The sequence below is a fragment of the Musa acuminata genome, chromosome BXJ2-7 (genome assembly GCF_036884655.1).
Source record: "Musa acuminata AAA Group cultivar baxijiao chromosome BXJ2-7, Cavendish_Baxijiao_AAA, whole genome shotgun sequence".
Classification (NCBI taxonomy): domain Eukaryota; kingdom Viridiplantae; phylum Streptophyta; class Magnoliopsida; order Zingiberales; family Musaceae; genus Musa; species Musa acuminata.
The window spans coordinates 6,260,343-6,285,207 of NC_088344.1; the positions used below are offsets into that span (position 1 = coordinate 6,260,343).

General features: G+C 38.6%; 5 protein-coding genes and 1 non-coding gene across 8 annotated transcripts; 3 read left to right on the forward strand and 3 right to left on the reverse strand.

The window, feature by feature from the left end:
• Positions 1 to 77: 77 nt before the first annotated feature.
• Positions 78 to 149, forward strand: TRNAQ-CUG (transfer RNA glutamine (anticodon CUG)). The gene has a single exon. It is a non-coding gene; the product is annotated as a tRNA-Gln (tRNA).
• Positions 150 to 3,546: 3,397 nt separating this feature from the next.
• On the forward strand, positions 3,547 to 4,744 carry LOC135616152 (transcription factor RAX3-like). Of its 2 annotated transcripts, none has more exons than XM_065115335.1 (3): positions 3,547 to 3,742; positions 3,824 to 3,953; positions 4,033 to 4,744. In XM_065115335.1, the coding sequence occupies exons 1-3, from the start codon at positions 3,607 to 3,609 to the stop codon at positions 4,493 to 4,495; spliced, it is 729 nt and encodes a 242-aa protein (XP_064971407.1). In that variant the 5' UTR covers positions 3,547 to 3,606; the 3' UTR covers positions 4,496 to 4,744. The 2 variants fall into 2 exon arrangements, with proteins under 2 accessions (XP_064971407.1, XP_064971408.1); XM_065115336.1 differs by having other exon boundaries at positions 3,561 to 3,742; positions 3,820 to 3,953.
• Positions 4,745 to 5,038: 294 nt separating this feature from the next.
• On the reverse strand, positions 5,039 to 5,718 carry LOC135616305 (ocs element-binding factor 1-like). Its single transcript, XM_065115503.1, has one exon. The coding sequence runs from the start codon at positions 5,655 to 5,657 to the stop codon at positions 5,205 to 5,207; it is 453 nt and encodes a 150-aa protein (XP_064971575.1). The 5' UTR covers positions 5,658 to 5,718; the 3' UTR covers positions 5,039 to 5,204.
• Positions 5,719 to 10,009: 4,291 nt separating this feature from the next.
• Positions 10,010 to 10,453, reverse strand: LOC103991051 (pistil-specific extensin-like protein). Its single transcript, XM_009410417.3, has one exon. It carries the CDS (start codon positions 10,451 to 10,453, stop codon positions 10,010 to 10,012), a length of 444 nt encoding a protein of 147 aa, XP_009408692.2.
• Positions 10,454 to 14,767: 4,314 nt separating this feature from the next.
• LOC103991050 (uncharacterized) lies at positions 14,768 to 15,178 on the forward strand. Its single transcript, XM_009410416.3, has one exon. It carries the CDS (start codon positions 14,768 to 14,770, stop codon positions 15,176 to 15,178), a length of 411 nt encoding a protein of 136 aa, XP_009408691.2.
• Positions 15,179 to 18,781: 3,603 nt separating this feature from the next.
• On the reverse strand, positions 18,782 to 24,790 carry LOC135616867 (BTB/POZ domain-containing protein At3g50780-like). Of its 2 annotated transcripts, none has more exons than XM_065116567.1 (3): positions 23,998 to 24,790; positions 22,664 to 23,493; positions 18,782 to 20,057 (listed from the first exon to the last, which is right to left on the reverse strand). In XM_065116567.1, the coding sequence occupies exons 2-3, from the start codon at positions 23,315 to 23,317 to the stop codon at positions 19,125 to 19,127; spliced, it is 1,587 nt and encodes a 528-aa protein (XP_064972639.1). In that variant the 5' UTR covers positions 23,318 to 23,493; positions 23,998 to 24,790; the 3' UTR covers positions 18,782 to 19,124. The 2 variants fall into 2 exon arrangements, with proteins under 2 accessions (XP_064972639.1, XP_064972638.1); XM_065116566.1 differs by having other exon boundaries at positions 22,664 to 23,519.
• Positions 24,791 to 24,865: the final 75 nt, after the last annotated feature.

The following is a 24,865-nucleotide window of genomic DNA, read 5'->3' on the forward strand; positions in this document are numbered from 1 at the left end:
TCGCCTTCGTGGTTTGGGGATCTCTATTGGCCTATTTTATCTTCTTAACTAGTAACACTTTGCCATATGAATGCATTGGTCCCATGGTCTAGTGGTCAGGACATTGGACTCTGAATCCAGTAACCCGAGTTCAAATCTCGGTGGGACCTAATTAATGTTACATTTTTGGTGAGAAAGACATTCTCGTCGACTAAATTCTCCGTATCTCCTATAACTAAATAAGAGATTTATTTTTGAAGGAAAAAAAAGAAGAAGAGTAAATCGAAGCCCATTGAACTGATTTTTTGATTAAATGAAAACATAGGAGGTATGAGGTTTCATTTTTCACTAGCGGAACACAATCCACAAACTAAATATACATCGGATTGGCTAAGCGGATCTGTAATTTACCGGAAATTAGAAGTTAATATGACGTGACATATTTGTACTTTTGACAAAAAGTTTAAGCTGTATAGTAAATTATTTTCTTTTTCGTTGAAACTGAGTTCCTTTTCAAACTAAGCTAAAAGCCAAAGAATAGAGATTTCTTACACAACCAATAAAGTTTCCATGTCTTACTTGCTACCTATCATTGTCAGCGATGTCATTAGGCTTCTTCTTGCTCCCGGGTGACTCTAGTCACAAGGTGTATTTCTAGTTTCTTGTATTGTAATCCTTTTTAGATCTTATATTGACGAGAATAGAATGTCGTAGGATATGATCTACAACATTAGAGAACATACAAAATTAATGGAGTTGTAATATATGAACAAGACACTTTTTGTATCCACTAGTTTGATATTATCAATCAAACTATTCTTCAACATCAACATTGACTTGTTATATGTTAGTTAACCAAGATGCCAACATAGAGAGATTCATAAGGTAACTATCATATTTAACTATTATGTGCATGCCCTTCGAGATTGAACAATGATTAGTGATTAAATACGATCATTCACAAATTAATATCTCACTAAACTCTATTGATTACTCGAATTTCTTATAAAAAGATTCCACATGTCTTACTTAAATGATCATGAATTATTTACGTTTAATATGCATTCTTATTTTTCGAATCCTCTAACTTTTAATTTAATCATAGAGAGATCTTCCTCAATTACGTCCCTAACATAGTTTTGCATATATCCTACAAAATTCCATTGTCGCCTTCTAAGTATGGATGTTGGGTCTGAATTGGTTAAGGACTCGACCCAAATCATTTCCCTCGAACAGTACTCATGCGATTGCATCATCAAACGAATCACTCAACCCATGATCTGGTGTTTGTCAACTATATGTTAAACATTATCCACAACTACAATAGCCTTTACTTGAAGAACAATCTGTCCAAATGTAGTCGTGATTCTATCTCTCATATCATCATTTTCTTTGACCTGATGGCATATCCACCAATTGCAGTCCATTACTTTGCTAACTGAGATCTCAAACAACCATTTTATAGGACGATGCATGAACCTATCAACTCAATCAGAGTCAAAAGTTCCACGAAGCAAGTTTTGACACATCTCTCTCTCTCTCTCTCTGCACAGCTATTATGTCTTTCCTTGCATCATCTACTTCAACCTTTGAGCCTCTCTGTCACCATCACATCAGTTGATCCAAGAAACTTCACATGAAACTTCACTGAAGAATTTCCTTCTCTCGATAACGAGTCCAAATTGGTGAGCTTGAAACTTCTCGCCTACTTTTACTTTGGGACCCATTTGATGAGAATTATTCTCACGCATTGATTTCAATCAACACAATTATGGTTCACAATAATCTTTTTAATGTACAACAACATGGATGCATAGAAAAGTTTTATGTGCAGCTTCTCAATAAAAATTAATTATTTGATGCTGTCAGCTAGTTTGGCTGCTATTACAATTTATCGCAAGGTCTTAGAATCGAATTTTATTTTCGTCACTTACCTTTTCACATAAATAAAAATTATTTAGGGAAATCTATAAAACTAATTTACAAAAAAAATCCTAGCCAACAGAATGTGTACCCAAGTTGGTAGTAATAATATTATTCTATGACTATGAAAACATTTGTGTAAGATAAAGATATCATCCGAGGTTAGTCTCATATCGTTGATGATCGAAAGAATCAGATTATATATATTAGGCTTGACACATGACTTAAAATTTTGAATCGAATTAGTATCTATCCTAATATATGTTCACTTTGACTATAATGCCCTAATATATTGACTCTAACTACAATGACTTATACTAGTAATTTATGTGAGATGTTCCAATTAATTTTGCTTCACTAAGTTATTAATTCATCAAATGTGCAGCTTCTCAACAAAGATTGGCTATTTGAAGCTTTCAACTAGCCTAGTGAAGACTATGATAATTCATCGTAGGATCTTCGATTCGAACCCCGTCCTTTATTATTTTCAAAAAAAATAAAATAAAAATTATTTGCCTATCAAAATCAAGTAGAGATTGATTGTATAATAAGCAAAAAAAATATGTGTCATATCACACGTGGTCATTACTTACGTAATTGGCTTGCAAAGCACATATAACTAGTAGAAGCATCATATATCTTGGGGATTCGGATCTATAGAAATAGCTATAAGAAGATGCTTGGTTTGTCCCAATCCAAGTACATAGACATCATTGTCAAAAGGTTTGGTATGAAAAATTCTAAAAGATGTCTCATACCGATGAGACATGGGATCTCTTTCTAAGAGTATGTCACCCAAAAGGGCAAACATAGATAGAATACCCTATGCCTCAATGATAGGGACTATCATATATGTTATGCTTTGTACTCGGCCTGATATAGCATATGCTTTGAGTGTCACGAGTAGGTATTAGGCGAATCCTGACTTGGTGCACTGTAAAGTAGTAAAATGGTACATCTTCAATAGGAAAGGCGGATTTGTTACCTATGGTTCCTTTGTCAATGATTTTCTATCTTTCTAGCAATTGTTTGTGAAAATCTATAAAACTAAATTATAAACAAAATCCTACCCAAGTCGATAATAATAATAATATTATTATATGACTATTGAAAATATTTACATATAAGATAGAAAAATCATGAGAGGTTAGTCATGCCTGTACTAATATACGTTCACTTTGACTATACTAACTTAATATATAGACTCTAACTACAATCATTTGTACTCATTATTACACAGTTTCTATTAATGACCACAAAATTCTAATATACTTTCCTTATCTTCTTTTCAGCTTGTCGGTCTGCTGCAAGCTTCGAGTACGAAGTTTCTACAAGTTTCGAAGAAAATTCAACACAATAATCCACTTGCAAGTTTTGATCCAAAACTATTCTCTTGTTTTTTATGACAGATAAGCTGAACCGGAAATCGGCACCCCTTTACACATATTCTTTGACAGATGCATCCATCTAAGATATGCGTTTAATGTGTGCATCGCATGAAAGGTGTGGCAACAGAGGACGGTGGTGGGTCTCACTCTCGTCCATGTTGGATGCATGAAAGAGATGGCAGTCGAAGAAGCAGCATCATCCATTTAGTAGTACAAGTACATAGATTCCCCTGTCATCAAGCCTTCACGAGTCCTCCTCCTTAACTGAGAAATAACTCGAAGGCAGGGCGAGGCACCGAGTGACCTCACTGCCGCCATGGGAAGAGCCCCCTGCTGCGACAAGGCTAACGTGAAGAAAGGCTTGTGGTCGACCGAAGAAGACGCTAAACTCAAGTCCTACATCGAGCAGCATGGCATCGGCGGCAGCTGGATCTCTCTCCCGAAAAAGATTGGTGTGTGTGTGTGTGTGTGTGTGATCGGTAACACCAATTCAATTGCTTCTCCTTGACCATGATCCGGTGTGTGTCAGCTAGGCCTCAGGCGGTGCGGCAAGAGCTGCCGTCTCCGGTGGTTGAACTACCTCCGGCCGAACCTAAAGCACGGCGAGTACTCCGAGGAAGAAGATGAGATCATCTGCAGATTATATTTGACCATCGGTAGCAGGTGACTGATTCATGCACTTGCTGTCTCATCTTCTAGCTAGTTTGATTGATTTGCGCTCTTCTGCCGTGGTGGGGAGCAGGTGGTCATTGATCGCCACGCAGTTGCCGGGGAGAACCGACAACGACATCAAGAACTACTGGAACACGAGGTTGAAGAAGAAGCTCCTGGGCAAGCAGCAGAAGCATCACCGACAGGCACGCAGAGCCACGGCGCCGCAGCAAGAAGTCAAGATCGGAGAGAATGGAATACTGGTGCAACTACCTCCATCGGAAGCCCATCGATCAGCTTCGCCTGGCATGGCTGATTCGCATGGTGAAGCTTCAGGAAGCTCCAGTGCATTCCCATCTGAGCTCGACGAGGTCCTGCGCTTCGACTCGGCAACACCACAAGGGTTGGATTACCTCTACGAGGCCAGGGGCATGGCCGAGGAGAGCAGCGGGACGAGCACGCTGGAGGAGGAGAGCATGAACTGGGACGAGATGATCCCCTTCATGTACCCAGATTGGGTGCACGGCGGGCAAGAGATCTTTACCATGCAGTGATGATTGACGTACGCGGCTTGTGCATATACGATGATCGATAGAGGTGGTGGCGGTGGTGTTGAATTCATCGAACGTTCTATGATATGTGATTGATAATTAAGCCCCCCACCACACCCTTTTTTTGAGTTTGATTGGTTTGTGTTCTTTAAATTTCAGGTGCCTTTTCCGGAGAATATACTATTAGGAGATAAAAAGGACTGTCATGTACCATTAAATGCGACTAATGCAATAAAAGGAGGATCAAACAACGTCAGCCGCACTATTAATGAGCATATTCCAATCCTTTTTACGAGCATAACGAGTTTGGTTGATTGTCTAATCCACCGTACGTGAATTAGGCGTTCAATGTCACCTCATCCTGTCCCATCACTGCCTTTACTCATCATCTTCCATAACAAAGAGATGATCGATCTATTACCCACTTTAGGATGAGTGGAAAGAAAGCTTGAACAGCGATCGTCGTCGGATCAACTTTACGAATCTTGAGATGGGAGGAGACGACGGAGGCTCTTCTCATGCCGAGTAACAATTCATCGTTCAATTTATCGCCGATTTTTTTTTATTAATCGGGCGGATTCTATTTATCTGATTAAGCGTTAATCATCAAATTTGGTAATTTACACCAAAGCGTGGCCACCCAACAGAACACGCGCCAATGACCGCCACTAGAAGAGTGGGACCCGGCCCCGAGAATATCCGAGTTCCGAGTTCACGCGATCAGTGACGCGGCCCACGCCTGGTCGCATCCCACGCCACCAAACCCGCCATGAGAGGCAACGGGGGGCGACGCCGCCACCATCAACACCTGCCGTAGGAGGACCAGCCGGCGGAGCTCGTCCAGCCTCCGGCTGAGGGCCGCGGACTCGACCCGGAGCCGGTGGTTCGCCCGGCGGAATAGCAGGCAGCGGTGGGACAGGTCGCCGACCCGGCTCGCCATGTCCCGGTTCAGGGCCCGGAGCCGGGCCGACTCGGCGCGGAGCTCCTCGAGGTGGCGCTGCTTCCGCATCCGGCAGCGGCGGGCCGACTCGCGGTTGGAGATCTTCCGGCGGAGCCGCCTGTGCTCGTCGGGGGAGGGCTTGGCCGAGCCGGCAGTCGACGGGGCCGGGTCGGCGTCGAACCAGGAGGGGTCGAGGGCGTCGAAGGCGGCGTCGAGGAGCAGCATGAGGGTTCCGAAGGAGGGAAGGTTAGAGGGGGAGAGAAAAGGGAAGAAAGGCAGAGTCGCGGTGCGGCATTTAAGGACGGAGGAGGCGTGGCAAAGGGGGGCCAGGGGGACCCGCAGTCTGGGTCTCGATGATCACATGGCTCGCGTAACCTCGGCAGGAATCCGTCCTAAGATCCTGGCGTTCCTTAGATCACCACCGCTGATTGGTTCGATCAAGGAGTAGCGGAAGGTGGATCGTGGGCGGCTGGAATCTCCTGGGAATTCGGGGTGGGGTGGGCAGCCGATGAGGTGTTCTCTTAATGGCGAAGGAATGGTGGTGGTTCGATTAGATTCGGGTGTTACACGTGTCTCGTATTGTCATCTGCGGCACGTGCGTCGCTCGGGGCAAGCGTAGATTCTCCTCCCAGTAGTGTCTTTTCGTAAAGACGGTTCACGGTTACTGATCGCGGAAGGCATCTAAATGGTGTTTGCCAAAGCTTTTCCATTCATCACCATTTTACATCCAGAGAACACAAGATTACTACTTCATGCAGAAGATGAAGCTTCGATGTTTCCACCTTTTACTGTCCATATCTCTAACAAAAGGGAACACAAGGTGTACTTTGGTTCGGGTCATTTGATAGAATGGCCCATCAACAAGATTGTACGTTCCACCCTAGTTCTTCACATCAGTTGAAGTGTGAGGGAGTAAAGCTACCGCTACAGGTTTAAGGGAGAGCTACACATAAAAGTATAGATCTCATGGGCAGTGGGTGGCACAAGATGAACAGGAGAGATTCCAAGAGTCCATGACCATTTGCTTTTGTCTTCTTTCTTTTTTTCCTTTGATGTAGAACAAACTTCGGGTGGTCAGGAACAGCTTGCTTTCCGGCCAAAGCAGATGCCATGTCCTCTCTTTTCTCTGCCAACATATTGGCCAACCATTTCTTAGTCACATGATGAAGCCGACGTTCCAGGAAAAGATGGAGGAAGCCACTGCATGAAACATTAACTGGGAGGATGTGTCCTTGAACGGTAAACAAAGAGAGAACATCAACTGACATCCATGCAAACAAAGAGGGAGAAGACTGCAAAGTGTAAGCAGATGGATTCCAAGCTTGTTAATGGGAAGCTTGTCACTACGTGCATGCTCACAGCTTTCCCCATCCTTTTACAGTGTCCATGTTGTAAAGGCAGCAGACATGTGGGTTGTTGAATGCACTGGAGATAAAGCTCTCTGTTGGGGATGGAGAAAAGTTGAGAGGTGGGTATGGGTTGTTGTTTCACTCATGTTCTCAAGTCCTCTCTCATAAAGGCTATATAAAAGTCACCATGGCATTCTAAGGAATTGGTCATGAAGAGAAAAATGTCTTGGAGTGGCTTCGTATCTTTAGCTAAACTAAGAATTTGAATTGTCTGTCAACTTTTTCTTCTCTCAAGGGAATCATGTCGAGAAGATACAGAACTCTCCACTGTCATGGCCTGGTAATGAATTTGGTAACCACAGTGCAGTAAGATGAACAGGAAAGGTTAAGAGAGTGGCTTTTACTTTTACTTATCACGCATGGAATTCGACCTTGGCTGGAGAGTCTTTAAGGGGTTCTTCTCTTTGTAGTGCAGGACTGGAGCAATCTACTTTGATCTTGGCAAGAGTTCAAGGATAAGTTAAATGCAGATAGGAGTCACTAATTAGGCTTAAATGGAAACCTGATTGGATGCATCTTCTCTGCCAATGGTATTGTGCATCATCCCTTCCACTTCCAGTTCTTTATTAAACAGAGTATTTGAAGTGATTTAGTTATCTTCTTTTTGTTGGGTTTAGCTCGGGCTTGGATAATTGGGTCTATTGAGTCCAAATAAGGTAGAAATTAAAGAAAGAGAGAGATAGGGTTTGGTGAAACGTGTGTGTACGTGTGGAGCTGCTGCACACAAAAAGAAGAGAGAGAAAAAAAAAAGAGAAAATAAGATTTTTTAATTTTCTGCTTGACGATCGGTGGCTAAACATCATCAGTTTTGATCTAAATTTTATGTGGAGAATCCTTGTAGTAAACTCCACAATCCTAATGGTGTTGATTTACGGTTTATCCTCTCTAAGGTACTTTTCTGCTATATCCATTTTATGAGATCTAGAATTTTTTTTTGAGGAGATTCATCCTATATGATGATATGCTAAAGTCAAGATATATGTTCTTGATGTTATTGTGATCCTCTAATTATTCTAAAGAAGATCTATTGTAAATCTGTTATTATTATTATTGATAGTGGAAGTTTGAGGTGGACTACAGTCCCGTGATTTTTTTTACATTGGGTTTTTCACGTTAAAAAAATTTGATCTCACTGTGATTGATTATTTGCTCTATTGTTTATGTTGTACTGATTAATATTTTTATTTGGATATCAAGTTGGTATTTTGATGAAAAACTTATTTTGATAATATTCCGCTTTAACGGGTTTTTCCCAACACTTTTGTCAAGAACAACACCTCTCCTTCACATTATTCATCAACTACAAAACGTAAATTGTTCTTGATATTAATATGAAGGATAGTTTCACAAGGAAAGGGAACTCTTTCTTTTGTTCTCCTTTCTACTAAACAACAGAACATATAGTGAATTCCTAATGTATTATACACAGTAAAGTAGTATGGGGATACAGGAATACTTAATGAAGGACAAACAAGGGATCTGTTCAATAGCAATTACTTCATGACCCAATTCATTGCATCTTATGTGGTGGGTTTAGCCGCATTAATCTTATGAGTATTACTAGTACTTGGTACATCTAGAGAACCATAAAATATGGTCATAGGATTCTCCTAACCATGACAGAAGTGCACATTCATTTCGATCAGAGTAAACTATACAGGAGAGGACTTAACTCAATAGTCCACGCTATAAATTATTCTGGTAAACAGTCATGTTAATTCATACTCAGGCTCCAGTTCCCATGACACTGGGGTCTCTTTCTTCGAATGAATCCCTTCTGAAACCCCCTTCTTGTTTTCCAATCTATTCCTAAGCAATCACAATGTCCCTGAGGATCACACTGTTCCTCATAGCTCTTCTCTTTCTTCCCCACACCAATGGAAGCAGGACTGGACCTGTGGATCCAAAAAAAGCTGATATTTGAAGTGCCCTTTCTTGCACACCTAGTTTTTCTTTGAATGCTCTTTGTGGTTATATTAGGATGTTGAGAGCGAGATGCCTGAGAGAGTAGAAGGATGTGAGAGGATAGTGCTTCGTGAATAGGTCTCTGACTTCCCACACAGATTACATCTATAGAGCACCATTGATTGTAGACTTGGAATGATACTGATCCTTTTGTTGCTGCAATAATGCTTGTCCTTTTATTCCATAACAAAAAAGAAAAAAAGGTTTGTGTTATAGATACCTTACACAGTTATCATGTTATTTTCTGCTAATTTCTTGCATGTTTTCGGGGTCGCATAGAGATAATTACTTGTAAGATAATGAGGATATGTGAAGTATCATACGTTAGCTAACATCTTCAGGGAACGCCACAATTCAATTACAAGGACTAAGTAGCTGAAGTAGATGTTAGATAACATGAATCTTGTACAATTCTGAACCTATTCGGCTGTTCACATAAAGTCAAGTGGCCAAAGGAACGTCGTGACAAAGCCATCACCAAAGCTTCAGCCTTTATCCATCGAATCGTCTGAAAGCACTGTATCTCATTGTTCTTAAATCCCATGAGTACCACTTGATGCTCAAATGAAGTGCAAATCCCATGAATCACTTGATTTCTTACATGCAGTAACACAATCATAAACACTTAAACTCAAACCTTAACTATCATTTTAGTTTCTCGATAAGAATTCTGAATTAACAGTCGAGTTGAGATGGTTAGGTATCAACTCCTTGCTTGTCCAAGATCCAAATCTCCTGGTAAAAGAATTCCAGGCAAGATTATACTTTCCTGTTTATGCACTTGATTTCTCTGATACTTAGCACTCACATTTATATCAATATATAAAACAAGAAGAGGAGTGGAGACAGTAAGCATATAGGTGCCAAAAAACAAAACCAGATGGGTGCAAAGCCAACCATAGGCATTTATTGCAACTTAATATGATCGATACTACCAATATCCAGCTATAGTCTGTGATGAAAAGTAGCACCATCATATTGATGCGTCCTAATTTTACCTGCATCAATACACTATCATGGAAGATTTGAGGTTATCAAAGACTACCAAGCTATCTTGACAATTATTTTGGATGGAAGATAGAAATTATTGGTGGTGAGATGCTGCTAAAGTTATTCTGCCTCATTGCATCCACAGTATGTAACACAGCAGCTAATTCACTGCTGCTCAAAGGCTCGACACAGAGAAAAGGAGTCCGTGCTATACTAGAGATCAGAGTGGATTAGCTGCTCCATGCTCCCCCTTGGATCCGCAGGGCCAAGAAGTGGGAAAGGACGCAAGCTCGAGTACAGTGGACGAGGAGGCAGTATCCCCAGGAACCCTGCAGGAGACTGGTTGATGGAAACAGCGGCGTCTGGACCGCCACCAACAACACGCCGCTGCGTGAACGGCGGCAAGGTCACCACGTTTAGTGCACGCGGCGGAGGCACCGATCGGGGCGCGCCCGTCAGCCTCTGCACCAGCTGGCGGAAGTCCCGGGGATCAACCCGGTACACCCTGGGCGGCGGCGGAGGCTGGTCGGGCCTCCTCCACGGCTTCCCCTGTGGCTTCTGCACCGCGTGGATCGCGGCCTGGTATGGAGGCGCCCTCCCTTGCGAGGCTGGAGCTGGTGGCGCTGCTTGCAGGGATTGAGAATAGCTGTGATCCATGGATGAACGAACACGTTGTTCTCTGCTAAATGGTTCCAGGTGCAGGTTAAATTGGCCGCATGCACAGGTCAACGGTAGAAGTCGGCGGCATCTGTACGTCACCAGCTGCACGCTTTCGTTGATGTTGACCGAGTCACGTCAGCGTGGCGGCTTGTTAGATTACCACGTGGAATAAGGGTGAATTAATGGTCAAACCAAGTAGGCATCGTTGAATACTGTTTTTTAGGATACGAAGACATGAAGATAATTGATAAGTTAACAATTTAATTTATCATAAGTCCATAAGTTATCACATATTAATATCTATAAAAAGGTATAAAAATGTAAAAAATCAAAATCAAATTCATTCTTCATAAAATATTATAACCTTAATTGAGATCTTAAAAATTCATCCTATTAACCAAGAATATCATAAAAAAAAATCATCAAATCAAATCAAAATATAAATATAACCTTTATTTTTTTTTTTTTCTCTTTTATTTCTAATATAACTTATAGAAAATGAACTAACTATACCGAAGGGAAGACGATTAAAGTCTCTTTAATTAAGTTCTTCATCCTACTTGAGACGAGTTATTTTTATATTCTCTATTTACAGAAGAAAAAAAATCGTTATTACTTATTGTACAACGATAATATAATTTGAATTAGACAAATTTATATCTAATGTATTACCTTTTTGTTTATGTTATTCGAGAGTACCTTTTCCATCTTTTAGATAGAAAATAAAAATAAAACATTGTTGGTGTGCATGCATGCAAGAATCTCAAAGTTAGAAGATGACATAATGGAAATGAGACATCATCGTTCAAATGCTATTTCTACATGCAAATGATGTTAAACGAGAATGGGTGCATGAATACGATGGATGATGCTTTCGTCCATGGTTTTGTAGAGTTCCCTCAGTGTTCACGTTGTATCAGAGCATCCAATAAAACAATGGGGATGGCATTAAATGTGGAGATGCCGATGACAAAAAAGACAAATATCCTCTACAATTAATAATAATTTTGTCTCAATTTTGTTTAACAAAATTATATAAAAGAAATGTGTATATTACCATATCTCTGCTGCACACCTAATAACTGCATATAATAAACCTTAATCATTATGACATCTTCGAGGAGACATCATGAGACGTATATAAATAAATATATAATTTCTCAATGATAAATTAAGACATCAAGACGTGCCCGAGAAACTTGCAGAATATTCAAAATTATTTTTTTCCTTAATGCAAAAGTATTGACTACTTGTTTACATATCGAAATTAAAGTTCAAAAAATTTCCCAAAAAATCCACTTATTTTTACTTTTACCTAATAACACTTATTTATTTCCTAAAATATAGAAATTATTCCTGACTTTTTTGTCCTATCGACTATTACTCGTTTTCATGGCTCATTGTCCATATTTATATATCTCATTGTCCTTGCTCATATATTTCATCATCATATTCATTCGTATGTCCTCGTCACTAATCTCTGTGGTACATCCTCGTCGTCATCCTTACCTTTTTGTTATTTTCACATACACATACAATACTAATATTTACTTTGCCAACCCCCTCACTTAGACACCCTGAGCATCGCTCACTCCTTCCCTTCTTTGGCCTTGCTCCCAAACCCTTGCCATAATCGTAGAACACAAAAACGAGAGATCTTTCATCTTCCACATTCAATGAAGAGATGATAACCAAGGATTCTTTCTCTCTCCTCCCTCGAGAGGCCTTGATACTCCGGAGTTCTTCTTACTTGATAATGCTAATTGATCTTGATTGCAACATGCCATTAGATGACATCAAGACTATTGTTGTCTTTGTCCAAATGCTTTTGCAATCCTCGCGCTTACCCTCATTATTGTCCCCGTTGCCTCGAATCACAAAGCTGACAATAGGCGAGGAGGTGGTGAAAATGATAGTGAGGGTGAGAAAACATGAGCGAGGATGACGATAGAATACATAACATACGAGTGAGGATGAGACTTAGACAATTTCATCTTTTAGAAAATGAGATAGAATCTACTATAATAAATTAAAAATGGGCATTAATTGAAAAAAATTAAAGTAAGAGACTTTTTTACCCATTAAAATAGTCTCAATTACATATAGTATATCTAATCTAAAAATCCCTTTCATAATTGCAGATTGCCCTATTCGATAGATCAATTAAAAGGATCTGACAAAAAGAAAATAGTAAATTGTGATGTTTCGATGGCCCTTAAAAAAACAAAAGTTCTTGATTTTTCTATAAAAATCATATTTTTCTTTGCATAAATTCCTCTTCAAAATATAAAAGAAAAGAAAGATAAAATAAGATTAAAAAAATCTCCAATAAGATTTTTCTAATGCTAAGATCAATGTTTGAAGAAAACAATAAAGAATAATCGAATTATCATTATTGACATTTGTTTGTTAACATAATGGTGGCAAGAGAGTAAGGTAAAGAAGTACAATCATTCACATTGACTATTAAGTTGTCGTTTAGGAACGTGGACAAGAATCGTCGCATTCCATCACAAATCTATCGGTCTTTACTCCATTCATTAAACGATCCTAAATCAAGCTTCTAGAATCCAATCTTTCCCATCAACCACACGGCAAATGGATAAAACGATCCTAAATCAAGCTTCTAGAATCCGACCATCCCCATCAACCACACGACAAATGGATAAAACGATCCTAAATCACGCTTCTAGAATCCAATCTTCCCCCTCAACCACAAGGTAAATGGATATGGGTGAAAGCTCCCAAACAAAAAACAAAAAAAAAAGGAGGGGGTTCAGGAGATTGTGGGTATATTCATCATACAAATCCAAAAAAAATCCAAATTAAAGCCAACTCTTTTTTTTTGTGTGTGTGTACTAGGTATACTAGTTTGATGATCAATTCAACACAATATATGTTAATATTATCTTAAATGTGTTATGTGGCTACACAAATCGAAAAGAATAATGACCGATGTCGCAGAAAAGTAGTGTCCATTTAATTCGAAATTGTAATTTGTATAAAAATTAAAAACGACTGATATATCACTATTAAAAGAAATTTTGGTTTCCAAACTCACATAAGAGATGGTATGAAAATATGTGATATTTTTGTCCCTAGTCACAATCTTGTTGATTTTGAATAATATGGATCTATTATCGGGTGTAATCGATCTATTATCGAGTGTAATCGATCTATTATATTGGGATCCGAGCAAAGTAAGGTCAAAGGTGGAAGCAGGACCAATATTCTTTTTTTGTTTCAAAATTATAATTTTGGCTTTACTGGATTTGAGAATATTTTTAAGATGGCTAATATTATATTTGAAGAAATAGTTCGGACGATTCAAGAGTACCAAATTTGAAAGATTTTTGTCTAATATGATTAGGAGAGATGCAATCAAAGTTGATCAAAAGAGAGGAATGATCAAAAGTAACTTGAGGTAAATGGCGAATAAAAGTATCAAAAGACTAAAAAAATCAAGAATTATTGGATAGGTCTTTGTTGAGCCTACCAAAAACATGACAAAGTGTAATTGAAATCTTGCAAGGAGGTAAAGGTTATATGTATGTCTCTCTCCTGAGGGGTATTAAAATATTATATGTATGTCTTTTCCCTTTCTAATAAAAATATATAGATTGGACTGTTAACTCCAAATAATCATTTAGGTCTTACCACAAATGATAAATCATTCAACTACAAGTACTATCACCTCTAATTTAATATCTCATTGAAAAGGAGAGAAGATTTGAATTAATTCGCAAGGGATTGATTAATCAACATACTATCATCAACCTAAGTATTGAATTAATTATCTTATCCTCTCTTGTTCTTTTAACATTTCTCCACTGGCCATTGACCTTTTCCTTATGAAAACAATTAGGCGGAAAGATTGAGATTAATCTGTCATGCAAGACCTGTTCCTCAACGATAGCGTATCCCACCACACAAGTTATCTTCATGAAGTACGTAGAGAAGACTTTGTGATCCTACCAAAACACATCCATGTTAGTTTCTATGGTATTATACAAGAGGAGTTGCCTCGCCTTTCTGTCTCCAATTTGCCATGCCATTGTTCTTCTATATATGTCCACCATGTCTGTTCTTATCCACCATCTCTGTGTGTGCTGTGAACCTTCTCACAAAGAAATGGTCGTCGGTTTCACGAGTCCTCACCAAACATGTCTTTTATGTCTACCTAAGTTGACGTGAGCAGCCTCCAACCTATCTGCTCTCTCTATCTCACCGCTATTCCTTGTACGTGTGACCAACCTTTCCTGCCTCCACTCCCTTCTTCTTGCTCTCACGCTCGCCTTGGAATCAATCATTATGAGCGATAGGAACAGCAGCAGCGGCAGCAGGCTCCGCCGGTGGCTGAAGGCGCCGGTCCGCATGCTGAGCCGCGCATGCGACTGCTACGTGCGTTGCATGACCAGCTGCGCCGACGGGGTGCAGCATGGCGGCGCGCTCGGGTACCACGCGGCCGCGCCGCTGCCGAGGGCGAGCGGCGACGACGACTTGCGGGATCTCATACGGGCGAATTCGGTGTCCCGCATGGGCGAAGAACTCAAATGGGCGTTGCCGCAGCCGACGATGGCGCCGAGGAGCCAAAGCATGGCCATCGGGAGGATCGACGAGGACCGGCCTTGCGAGTTCGAGGACGACGTGAAGCTTGGCTCGGACTACCTGCTTCCGAGGAGCCGGAGTTATCCAAAGAGGAGGGTGGCAGCGTTGCGTTGATAGGTTTCACTTTGATCTGTGTTCTTCTTAGAGGAGATGGCATGTTTGCTTGGATTAATCGATGTTTCGAATCAGATTTGCTACATCTTTCAGTACATAACTTGTTGCCTTTGAGCTTAAATGCAAATGACAGATCGAGTTGTCTCCATGACTCTCTCGAAACTCATCATCCCCACGGCCGGTATCGAACGCAGCTTCTACTACTGGGATGCTGTTACCACTCCACCGTCATTGTCACTAATTTAATTGATTTATTAATAAAATAAAATTAATTGATTTAGACATAACTTGCATTTAATAAGCTGTCATATGTCAACATCTACTCAATGTTGATTAAAAAATAAAATTAATTAGTTTAAAAATAATATGCGCATAATAAGTCATCACATGTCAACATCTACTCAATCATGCAAAAAAAAAAAAAATCAAATTCATCAAGGACTGAAGATTCATGATTAAAATTTATTAATCAAGAATAAAGGAAAATTATATTTTTTTTTTAAATAAATCAGAATTATTATCTTTTTTTAAGTGAACATATTATATATTTAATTTAATATGATTGTAATGTTTCTTTTTTTTTATTTGGACCCTAAAAAAGATTAAAATATTAAAATAGATCAATAAATTAAGTTCTTCTTTTGAGTAAGATATATTATAGATATATCTAATTTAAAAAATATATTATAGATATGATTGGATTTTGATCATGGTTATTGGTCAATAAAAAAAAAAAATATTTATGGTAGGATTTCTTAAGAAATGATAGTGATTCTCCTAATTATTTTTTCTAGACTCTTTACTATCACTTATAAATAGACCGAATCTCCTAGGGACTCAACATAGATACATGACATTATTTAGATATTACAGATTTTTTCTCATCTTTTCTTAGTCATATGAATTAACTATGAAGAGATTATAGATCTTTTCTCATCTCGCCTTTGTCCATGGTCCATCGCTTATATCAGTCTTATGAAGAATCAAGACGAGAGGAGAAAACAAGTCTAGTTATTCTTGTAAATCGATATTACTATAGATTTTCTAAGCAATATCGAAATGTGCATATTATAAATTTGATCTATTATTATTTTCTTTTCATTTCTGATATTAAAGTTTTTTTTGCATAATAGCGTAATCATGGTTTCCATACTTTCATATTTTAAAATAAAATATTTTAAATCATAAAAGTATTTTAGATCTATTTTATATTTATATCTATTTATTAACACTCTTCGCTTATGAAAATATGTTATTTGGTTTTGATTTTGTTGAGAAACTTGAGAAGACATCACATGCATAACGGAAAAATAAAACACAAAACTAGTTTCCCAAAAGAACAATATAGGAATGTCGTATAATGATTGGGAGCGAAAAACTCAATAAACCAAAAACCACGTAAGATTCATGAGACGTTTTCACATAGGGGAGATCGTATATCCCTGAAAATGTAGATTCAAGTCGATGGATGAAGAAAGTCAGATATCCTCCTCTATAGTGGTAATCTACATAATAGATGATGCGATGATGCACCTTCCTTTGTAGTGCACCACCTCGTAATAATAGACAAAGAAGGGTTGTTATCCATACGCACCACCAACGGACTAATGGCTAAGGAGGAGGTGACTAAAAAGGATCTAGCCCATGACTCTTTAGTCCTTCTCTTATTTATAGAGGTTCCTATTAATTTAACTCTAATGAATCCTTCCCTAGTAGGTATTGAATCTCTATCCAATTATTCTAAGCCTCAGATTAATATATCTCTATCCAATTTGCTCTTATTGGGACTCACCCAAAAGATCCAATAAAACAAAGATTTATCGGATATCTAATAAAACAAAGGATCATTTATATATCTCATATTCAATCATCTACTCGTCGCGACATCTACCATATGTACGTGACCCTCTAGGCCCAATGTCAAGCTGGTCATGAGTTGCACATATCAGAACTCCTTCTGATTCAGTGAATTATCATCTCATGATAATTCACTCAACTCATTGACTATGGACGTACTAGGCCACTACGTTATAGTCCCTAGACGGTACAAAGGGATCTAATCTATTGGATCTATCTATCTTTAGTTACTATGTATCTATAGTCCCTCATCCATCTAATATCTCAAAGATCGTATACCGAGCATGGTGTTGTTAGACCATACAAAATCTACTCGAGTCTCGCTCTAATCGGATTCTCTCGGAAAACTCATTCTCTCTCAATTCTAATGATTTTGGCTAGAGATTTGTCTAAGCGAGAACATACGAGACATTCCTCTTATGATACCGAAAGCGGATGATCCTTTATCGATACTCAAATACCCTCATAAGATTGACTACCACTCCTGATGACCGATTGTGCTAAATCTAGAATCTTCAAACATATAATATGCAGTCGATCACATGTCAACATCTACTTGAAAAATTTTAAAAAAATCAAATCCAAAATTTATTAATCAAGAATAAAGAGAAAAAAATATTTTTTAAAACAAATAAATCAGAATTATTATATTTTTTAAGGTGAACATATTATACATTTAATTTAATACGATTGTCATCTCTCTTATTTTTATATTTCTTATATTGACTAAAACATTGTAATTCTTTAATAAAAAAAGGATCTTCACCGTATGTGTAAGTAGTGTAAAATCATAATTATGTTTATGATCATATGATTCTATCATTCACATGCAAGAATGTGCAAGCGATTCATTCTTGAGCGTCCGGTGGTTTAGTATTCAAGAACATAACGTTCTCTGCTGCTATCGATGTGATTGTTCCCGCAGCTCAGCTTTCATGCCTTGAGAGACTCAAGATTAAGCGTGGCATATTCGTGCGGATTTATAGAGTTGTTAGAAGAATGAGAACAAGAAATAGAAAGCACACCAATTTGGAGCATTGTGGCAAACTGGCAGCAAGGAAGGAGAAGAGTGCGGACAGGATACAGAATTGGGGCTTGATGCCATTGTGATGTAGGACAAAGTGAGTGAATGAGATTTCGAAGGGATAAAGGGCAATAAGTTGGGTTAGAATGTAGCTGATGGAATTGTAGGATAGAAAATAAAAATCGATTTGAGAGGCTCTGGCGGAGATTAATAGCAATTTTTCGGTATCAAAACGCAAAATAAGTTAGAACTGCAAGTAATTACTTGGATATTAATTTCAGATTAAGTAAAAGAAATGAAGAAAGAAGAGCAGTAATAATGATAATAATAGAAGAATAAGAAATGAGGTATGATTTATTGAGTCATTGAGATGAATATGTACAATTTTCTTTATAGTTTATGACTAGTTTCCTCTGTCTAATATTCTGGTAAAAAGGTTAGCGAATGATTTTGTGTTCAAAGTAATGGTTGGATGAGTAGAACTAAAGGCATGTAGATTATTATCTGCTGCTCAGATACCATTGTTGAACAGCTGTATCTGTCATTCATCTCTTACTTGTTCTCAATTTGTAGAATTGTTCAGTCACTAAAAAAAAAAAGTGATTTGAAAATAATAGGTGGAGAAGTTCTGAAAATAATAATTACCAGACAAGATCATAAAAGCTACTGTGGATCCTCATCAATGGCTTGGAGTTATACATCCAGTGAGAGCAGAGAATAAATGAGGTTGAAATAAACATGAACTTTATAAGATAGTCATCTAATGCACATATGTAGAATTATACACTGAAAGCATAGTGGCAGTTAATATTCAGAGAATGTGATGAGCTTTGCAGCTAAAATCAGCTTCAGTATACCTATGAATTCCTCACAAGTGAGAAATGCCATTTCATCAGCTGAATATATGTCACATTCAAACTTCTCCATGCAACTCAACCTAAAACAAACCTGATTTCACATCTCCAATCTTCCAAGGCAGTGTGCCACTTTTTCATTTAATCATAATTCATCCAACTAGAAGGCAGTCACTTTCTTCAAGTCCAACTACAAGTCTAAATGTTAGCTTCAATCAGACATCACATTTGTTCCCTGCTGTTCAGCATAGGGCCTTATGAAAGTTCTCCTCCACCAAACTTCAAAGGCTCTCTGGAGATTGGGGCAGTTGTCACCGACCTTCAAGAATCTCCCCAACCAAGAAAGAAGAATGGTCTGCTGGTCTTCTAAGGGGAGTGTCAAAATAGTCTGCCCAATTCCTTCCTCGACGACCGTCCGATCGAAAGATCTGCAACCATGTTGTAACCAGGTGTAGTCATCAATTAGTGGCTGTAACCAAATTTGTAACAGTAGCTGCCTGGTTTCCCTTGATGGAAGCATCTCTCCTCTTCCAATACCAACAAAAAGCCTAGAAGTGATACAGCTGACTAGGTGGCGTGACATGATCGGCAGCTTCGAGTGCAACTCTGCAAGCTCATGCTGGCTAGCCCATGTTGTCGCAAATTCATCTGCAGCATGCCTATCAATCAAAATCTCAAGTAACCAAATGAGATTGTCTGCCTCAAGAGCTATCTGCCGCATCACAGGATCTTTACTGTCTATAGAAGTATCTGAGAGACCAGGTTCGGATGCTTGTCTGAACAGATGTAACAGTGATTCCATGCAAGTCCTGCAGGAACCGTAAAATAATTCAATGCGTATGTTAACAGAACCATTTGTCCCAACATTGTTTTCCTTAAGAAGCTTCAGCACCAATGCTTTCATCTCTCTCCGACCTCTGTCCTCATTGCTTTTGAGAACTAGTTGCATTATGTGAGCAAGTGTATCATTTGGTGGGTTTGATATATCTGAAGCCACTCGCTTCAATATAGGGCTGGCATCAAAACTCTGGAGATGTTTGACAGAGGACACCACCTTTTCTTCTTCGTCAGCAACCCAAGGGACTGCTTCCAAATAGTCCAAGCAGGACTTTATGCATTCGTGGAAGCCAAGTGATTCAGCAACCTGTGAACAATCAATTATATTTATATGAAGAAGCAACGTCTCAATCAAACTAATGGATGTTATAGAATAAGTAAGAGTACGGACATGAAAAATGCAGTAATAAAAAAATAACTAGTAGATGGAACCAATATCTATCAAATTACCATTGTTTTCTCATGGTCTGAATCCATTTTCATATCAAAATGAAGAAAAATATTATACAAATGTATGTTTTTGTCATATCATATTCATATTCCTAACATTGCTTCTAAATCTTTTGGATATGGATGTGTATTTTGAACCAAATTCTGCATGTAACCTACAACCCGCATGTCTTGATATCCAAATATTGAATTACCTAGACTTTGGAATCACCAATGTTAGCATAAAAATTAATGTACTTTCCAAATTACAATAAGTTTATCATCTACCATTTCTTTAATTTACTTTTTTTTTGTGTTTCCTATCCAAGAAATATCGTTGACAGGTTTGAGTTAGTGTTTTAATTTTGTTTGCAACTCATTGAATTCATAGGGTGAGGCTTGGTGCTATGATCAGACCTGACGATTAGGCTGTGTATATGGACTCTCCATTAATGCTGCATTGATGAAAGTCTCAGGCATGCTGTAAGATGTTCATTGATAAACAACAATCAGAAGAAAGAGGCAAATATAGAAGAAGATATCAAAATCTCCTGGTTGTCTAAATTCTAAATTTCATTCAACTGAAAACCAATTACAACAATCAAATAACAATTATATGAATTGGACAATATTTCCATTCAAGGTGCACCCTGCATCTAGCACAATTTGAGATGCCTTTGGCAACGTAACTGGCACATTTAAGATTTGTGCCTAGACCCATGGCTGATATTATCCTCTACATCATTTTGGAGAGGAGTTGAGCCCTCGTATGACACTTTTGCTTATGGAGTAAAGAATTGCAATACTCTATGAACAGGAATAAATATTCCATGTATTCTTCTGAAAGAAAAATAATACAAAAAGGTTACATGTAAAGAGACATTTAGAGCCCTGTACAATCAATTGTTCTTGGATAAAAATCTTTATATCAAACTCTATTGGAAACATAATTCCTTAGCCGCAACACATCTCATAATAGGACCTAGAAAAATACCTTAAATCGATCACAGAAAAAAATAATAAGAACTAATATGAAACAACTTTTTCTAATTTTAGACTCATATTTATTTTATTAGAACCCCAATCTCTGAGGTGACCTCGCCAAATTCATCGTGTCAAGTCACTGATAAAGATGAAAATAGAACTCTAGAAGCACCTAGAAATAACCACTTATAATAAATATGAAAAATAGAAAGATATATATAAGCCACATTATCTTTCCTAAACTGTATTCCACCTTACACCTGCTTCGAATCCATTTCTTTGTACAAACACATGGTTCAGTCTAGTTGGAAGATCTGAATCTGAACTCATATCTGTTGATCAGAAGTGATCCGATATGTGGCTTCGTAATATCTAATCCATTTCTACTCCAAAGTGGTAGCAAAAGTATATGTGACATAAGACAAGTATTTGTAATGTAAAATTCACCCTGAAAATTTAACTCTTCTTAGTGGAGCAAAAATAAAAAAGAACAAACAATTGCTGCTAAAATACCCGATTTACCTTTTCCAGGCCTCTTCTATTCCCTCATCTGTCTAAATTGATTATCAGAAAATTAGATTTATATTAACAAGATAAAAAAAACATAACAATTTTTCTATGACAGACATCACACTAATTCATTGATGAAGCAGCCATTCATAAACGACCTTCACAACTTGCATGGTGATGATAAGCCACAGAATATTCTGTTTCCCTCAAAGCTGATTCAAGGGTGAACTTCGATATGGATTATCGGTCACCATGGCAGCTTAATTCAGGCTCAATTATCAAGGACCTATGTGATATAATCAGGCTCCTTTATCCCGCTGCCTAGAGCTTAGAGTGGGTTGGATGATATTGGTCTTAATCCATTTTCAGATTGGATTGAAGCCAAATATCATTATACAACTGTTTATTCTTGTCATAACATACTTGTAGTCCTATATTTGATAAAAAAATTCTATTAAATAAAATCATATGTAAAGCTAAGATATCCCCTCTAAGAGTTCCCATCCTTCTACTTTCAGAGTGGTTCTCGTATTCTCGATCAAACTATCGATGCATGCCATGTTTTCTTCCTGGTAAAGATTAATATAATGTAAGCTTCCTATTTTGTGGCCATTTTTTCCATTGTCCAACATCTCAGTTCTTGAATAGTTGTAACAGAACTGCTTCATGTATACTCTTCCTTTGCACCTTTGTTGTTGTAGCCTTACGATCAAATAAAAGGTCATCACATATTCGATCTGCTTAGGTTTCTTAATGTACATGAGCTACAACTTAAGTCAACAGAAAGGGATCAAGGAAGGAACCTTTTATATGTTAATGAAGGCAACCTTTATAATCACACAGTTATGATTGCATTTTCATTCATTCAGCAAGGTCATTGTGCCACATATCTAATTGTTTGCAGATATCGTTAAATGTTAATGCAGACAACAAAGGTCAGATCAAGAAAATGATACATAAAAATAATTCTAACACCAAGCCTAAACGAACCTTGAGAATCCGTAGTACACGAGGAACACTTTGCTTGATCAATCTGTGTTTCGGTTCTTTGCAGTACATCAATCCCACCGTCTCAACATAGATCTCCACATCTTCACAGTCTACTATTTCAACACACGGTACAGGAGACTGCCTGGAGAACTTATCTGCAAAGAAGCTGCTATGTTCTGCAAGAATGTTCCTATGAACACTCATCCTCACATAGATTCCTTCCTTACCAAACAAAAAGACTTTCAAATCGCTGGTGTCAGGTTGACCAAAGCTCACGGATATCTTGCGTTGCGGGGTATCAGGACATGGCTTTGGTGGCCTCTCTGGCGGCCTCTCAGGCGCCTTTGTTGGACTTGCGGAAGCAGCAGCATTGTCAGTTGGACATCTTTGTTCATCAGAAACAACCTTAGTCCCTGGTGAGGTTCCATGTGATCTCCTATCCACCGGGGGAGTTGCAGCTCTCTGAACGGGCAAAGTCTTTGACGGCAGTGGAGATGAAACTCTACTCTTGCTTTGGTGATTGTGATTTTTGAGGGTCTTTTGAAGAACAGCAGGAGAGGGGCAACACCAGAACCCTTCTGGGGTTACTGCAATGGGAACATTTCGGATCTTTGTCTGTCCCTGCTCAGTCCTCCCAACTCTAAGATCTGCCATTTATGTAGTGTAAAGAACACAAAGGAGAGTTGTGGACAAGGCTGCTATTGATGCAGGGTTCAGGAGAGGGTCAATAATCTTCAGGAGAAGAAAGCATCGTCTCAAGGTGTGCATCAACTACATAACTGGTAATATCAGAAACCTGTAATTTGTTGCAGCAAGAACAGTTGTCACTCCTGCAAAAACAGCATCTTATTTAAACCTGTAATCAAAACAAAAGAAGAAAAAAATAATCAGAATTTGATGATTCAAGTTTTGGTAAAACAAAAGTGCGTCTTTTGTTCTACACAAATTAATAAGTACAAATATTCTTCAACCACAAAAATGTAACTGAAATTGTAGGGAGATGTCATGAAACTTAACACAACACACAAAAAGAAAAGATAGAAAGCATCAGGAAAAACAAATTAGATCTCAAAAACAGAACAAGAACCCAGAACTAGGCAATCTGATTCTAGTTCCTCTTCAAGAATGAAAGATTCGAACTTTCTGCTTTTATTTTCTTTGAGAAGGAGAAATACCCGATCTTTACAGCAACTAAGAAATAGTTCTTGAGACAAACTGAAGAAACATCAAAAAGAAAGAAAGAAAGATCGACACACATGAAGGAAAAAAGAGAAGGCCATGAAGCAACTAAAGCATTCATTGAAAACACCAAGAAATCTGATGGGTGTACTTACGCCTTGAAAGCCTCAATTTCTTCCACCAACCTCCTACATTTCTTCCCCCTCCCCCTCCCGGGCTGTTCTGGGATCCTAATGATGGAAGCGAGCTCCGGTGTCGAGCATGAACAGGGATGGGTCACTCAGATCATTTCCCTCCGATTCGAGTGCTACAAAAGATGAGATCTTTAGCTTTAGCAGATAAGAATGTCACCACTTTTTGCCTTCGATTTATTCCAACCCATCAACTCCTCTCTCTCTCTCTCTCTCTCTCTCTCTCTAACTTGTATATTATTCTCAGAAAAATAGGCTTGTGGTGAGAGTCTGAATTAAGAAATGGAAGAGTAGTGGAGGCTTTAGGTGGGGACTTGATGTAAACCAAGAAGATCAAGAGTTGCCTTGGAAATGTGTTGATTATTCACTGATATCCCGCTTTCAACAACAAAGAAGAGATTGGAAGCTAAAAGAGATCTAAAGTCGTTCGAAACAGGGGGAGCTGGCATTTTCGTCTCTGGTCCACAGCTTGTTGCTCGGAGTTGGGTCTGGGGACCAAATTAGCAGGCTGGTTTACACCCCCAACTTCGCGCTTTACTGTCCTGATTCTCGACCAGTTTAGAAGCAACCACAATAGGAAAGGCATGCACAGTTCCTGGGGCCACAAATCGCAGTTGCTGCTGCAAGAAGGGGAGTGCAAGAGAATTGGATTCTCTCATTCAATTATGTGGCTGCGTATGTTTAGTTAATTAGCAGGATGTTAGTGGCATGAGGAGGTGCAGGCACATGGGGAGAGTGATGGAGTCAGAGATGAAGATACCTTGGGGGAAGCATTCAGGATCTGCTTGGTTGGATCCTGGAGGCAGTGCTGGCTTTGGTCTCAAGGAATGCT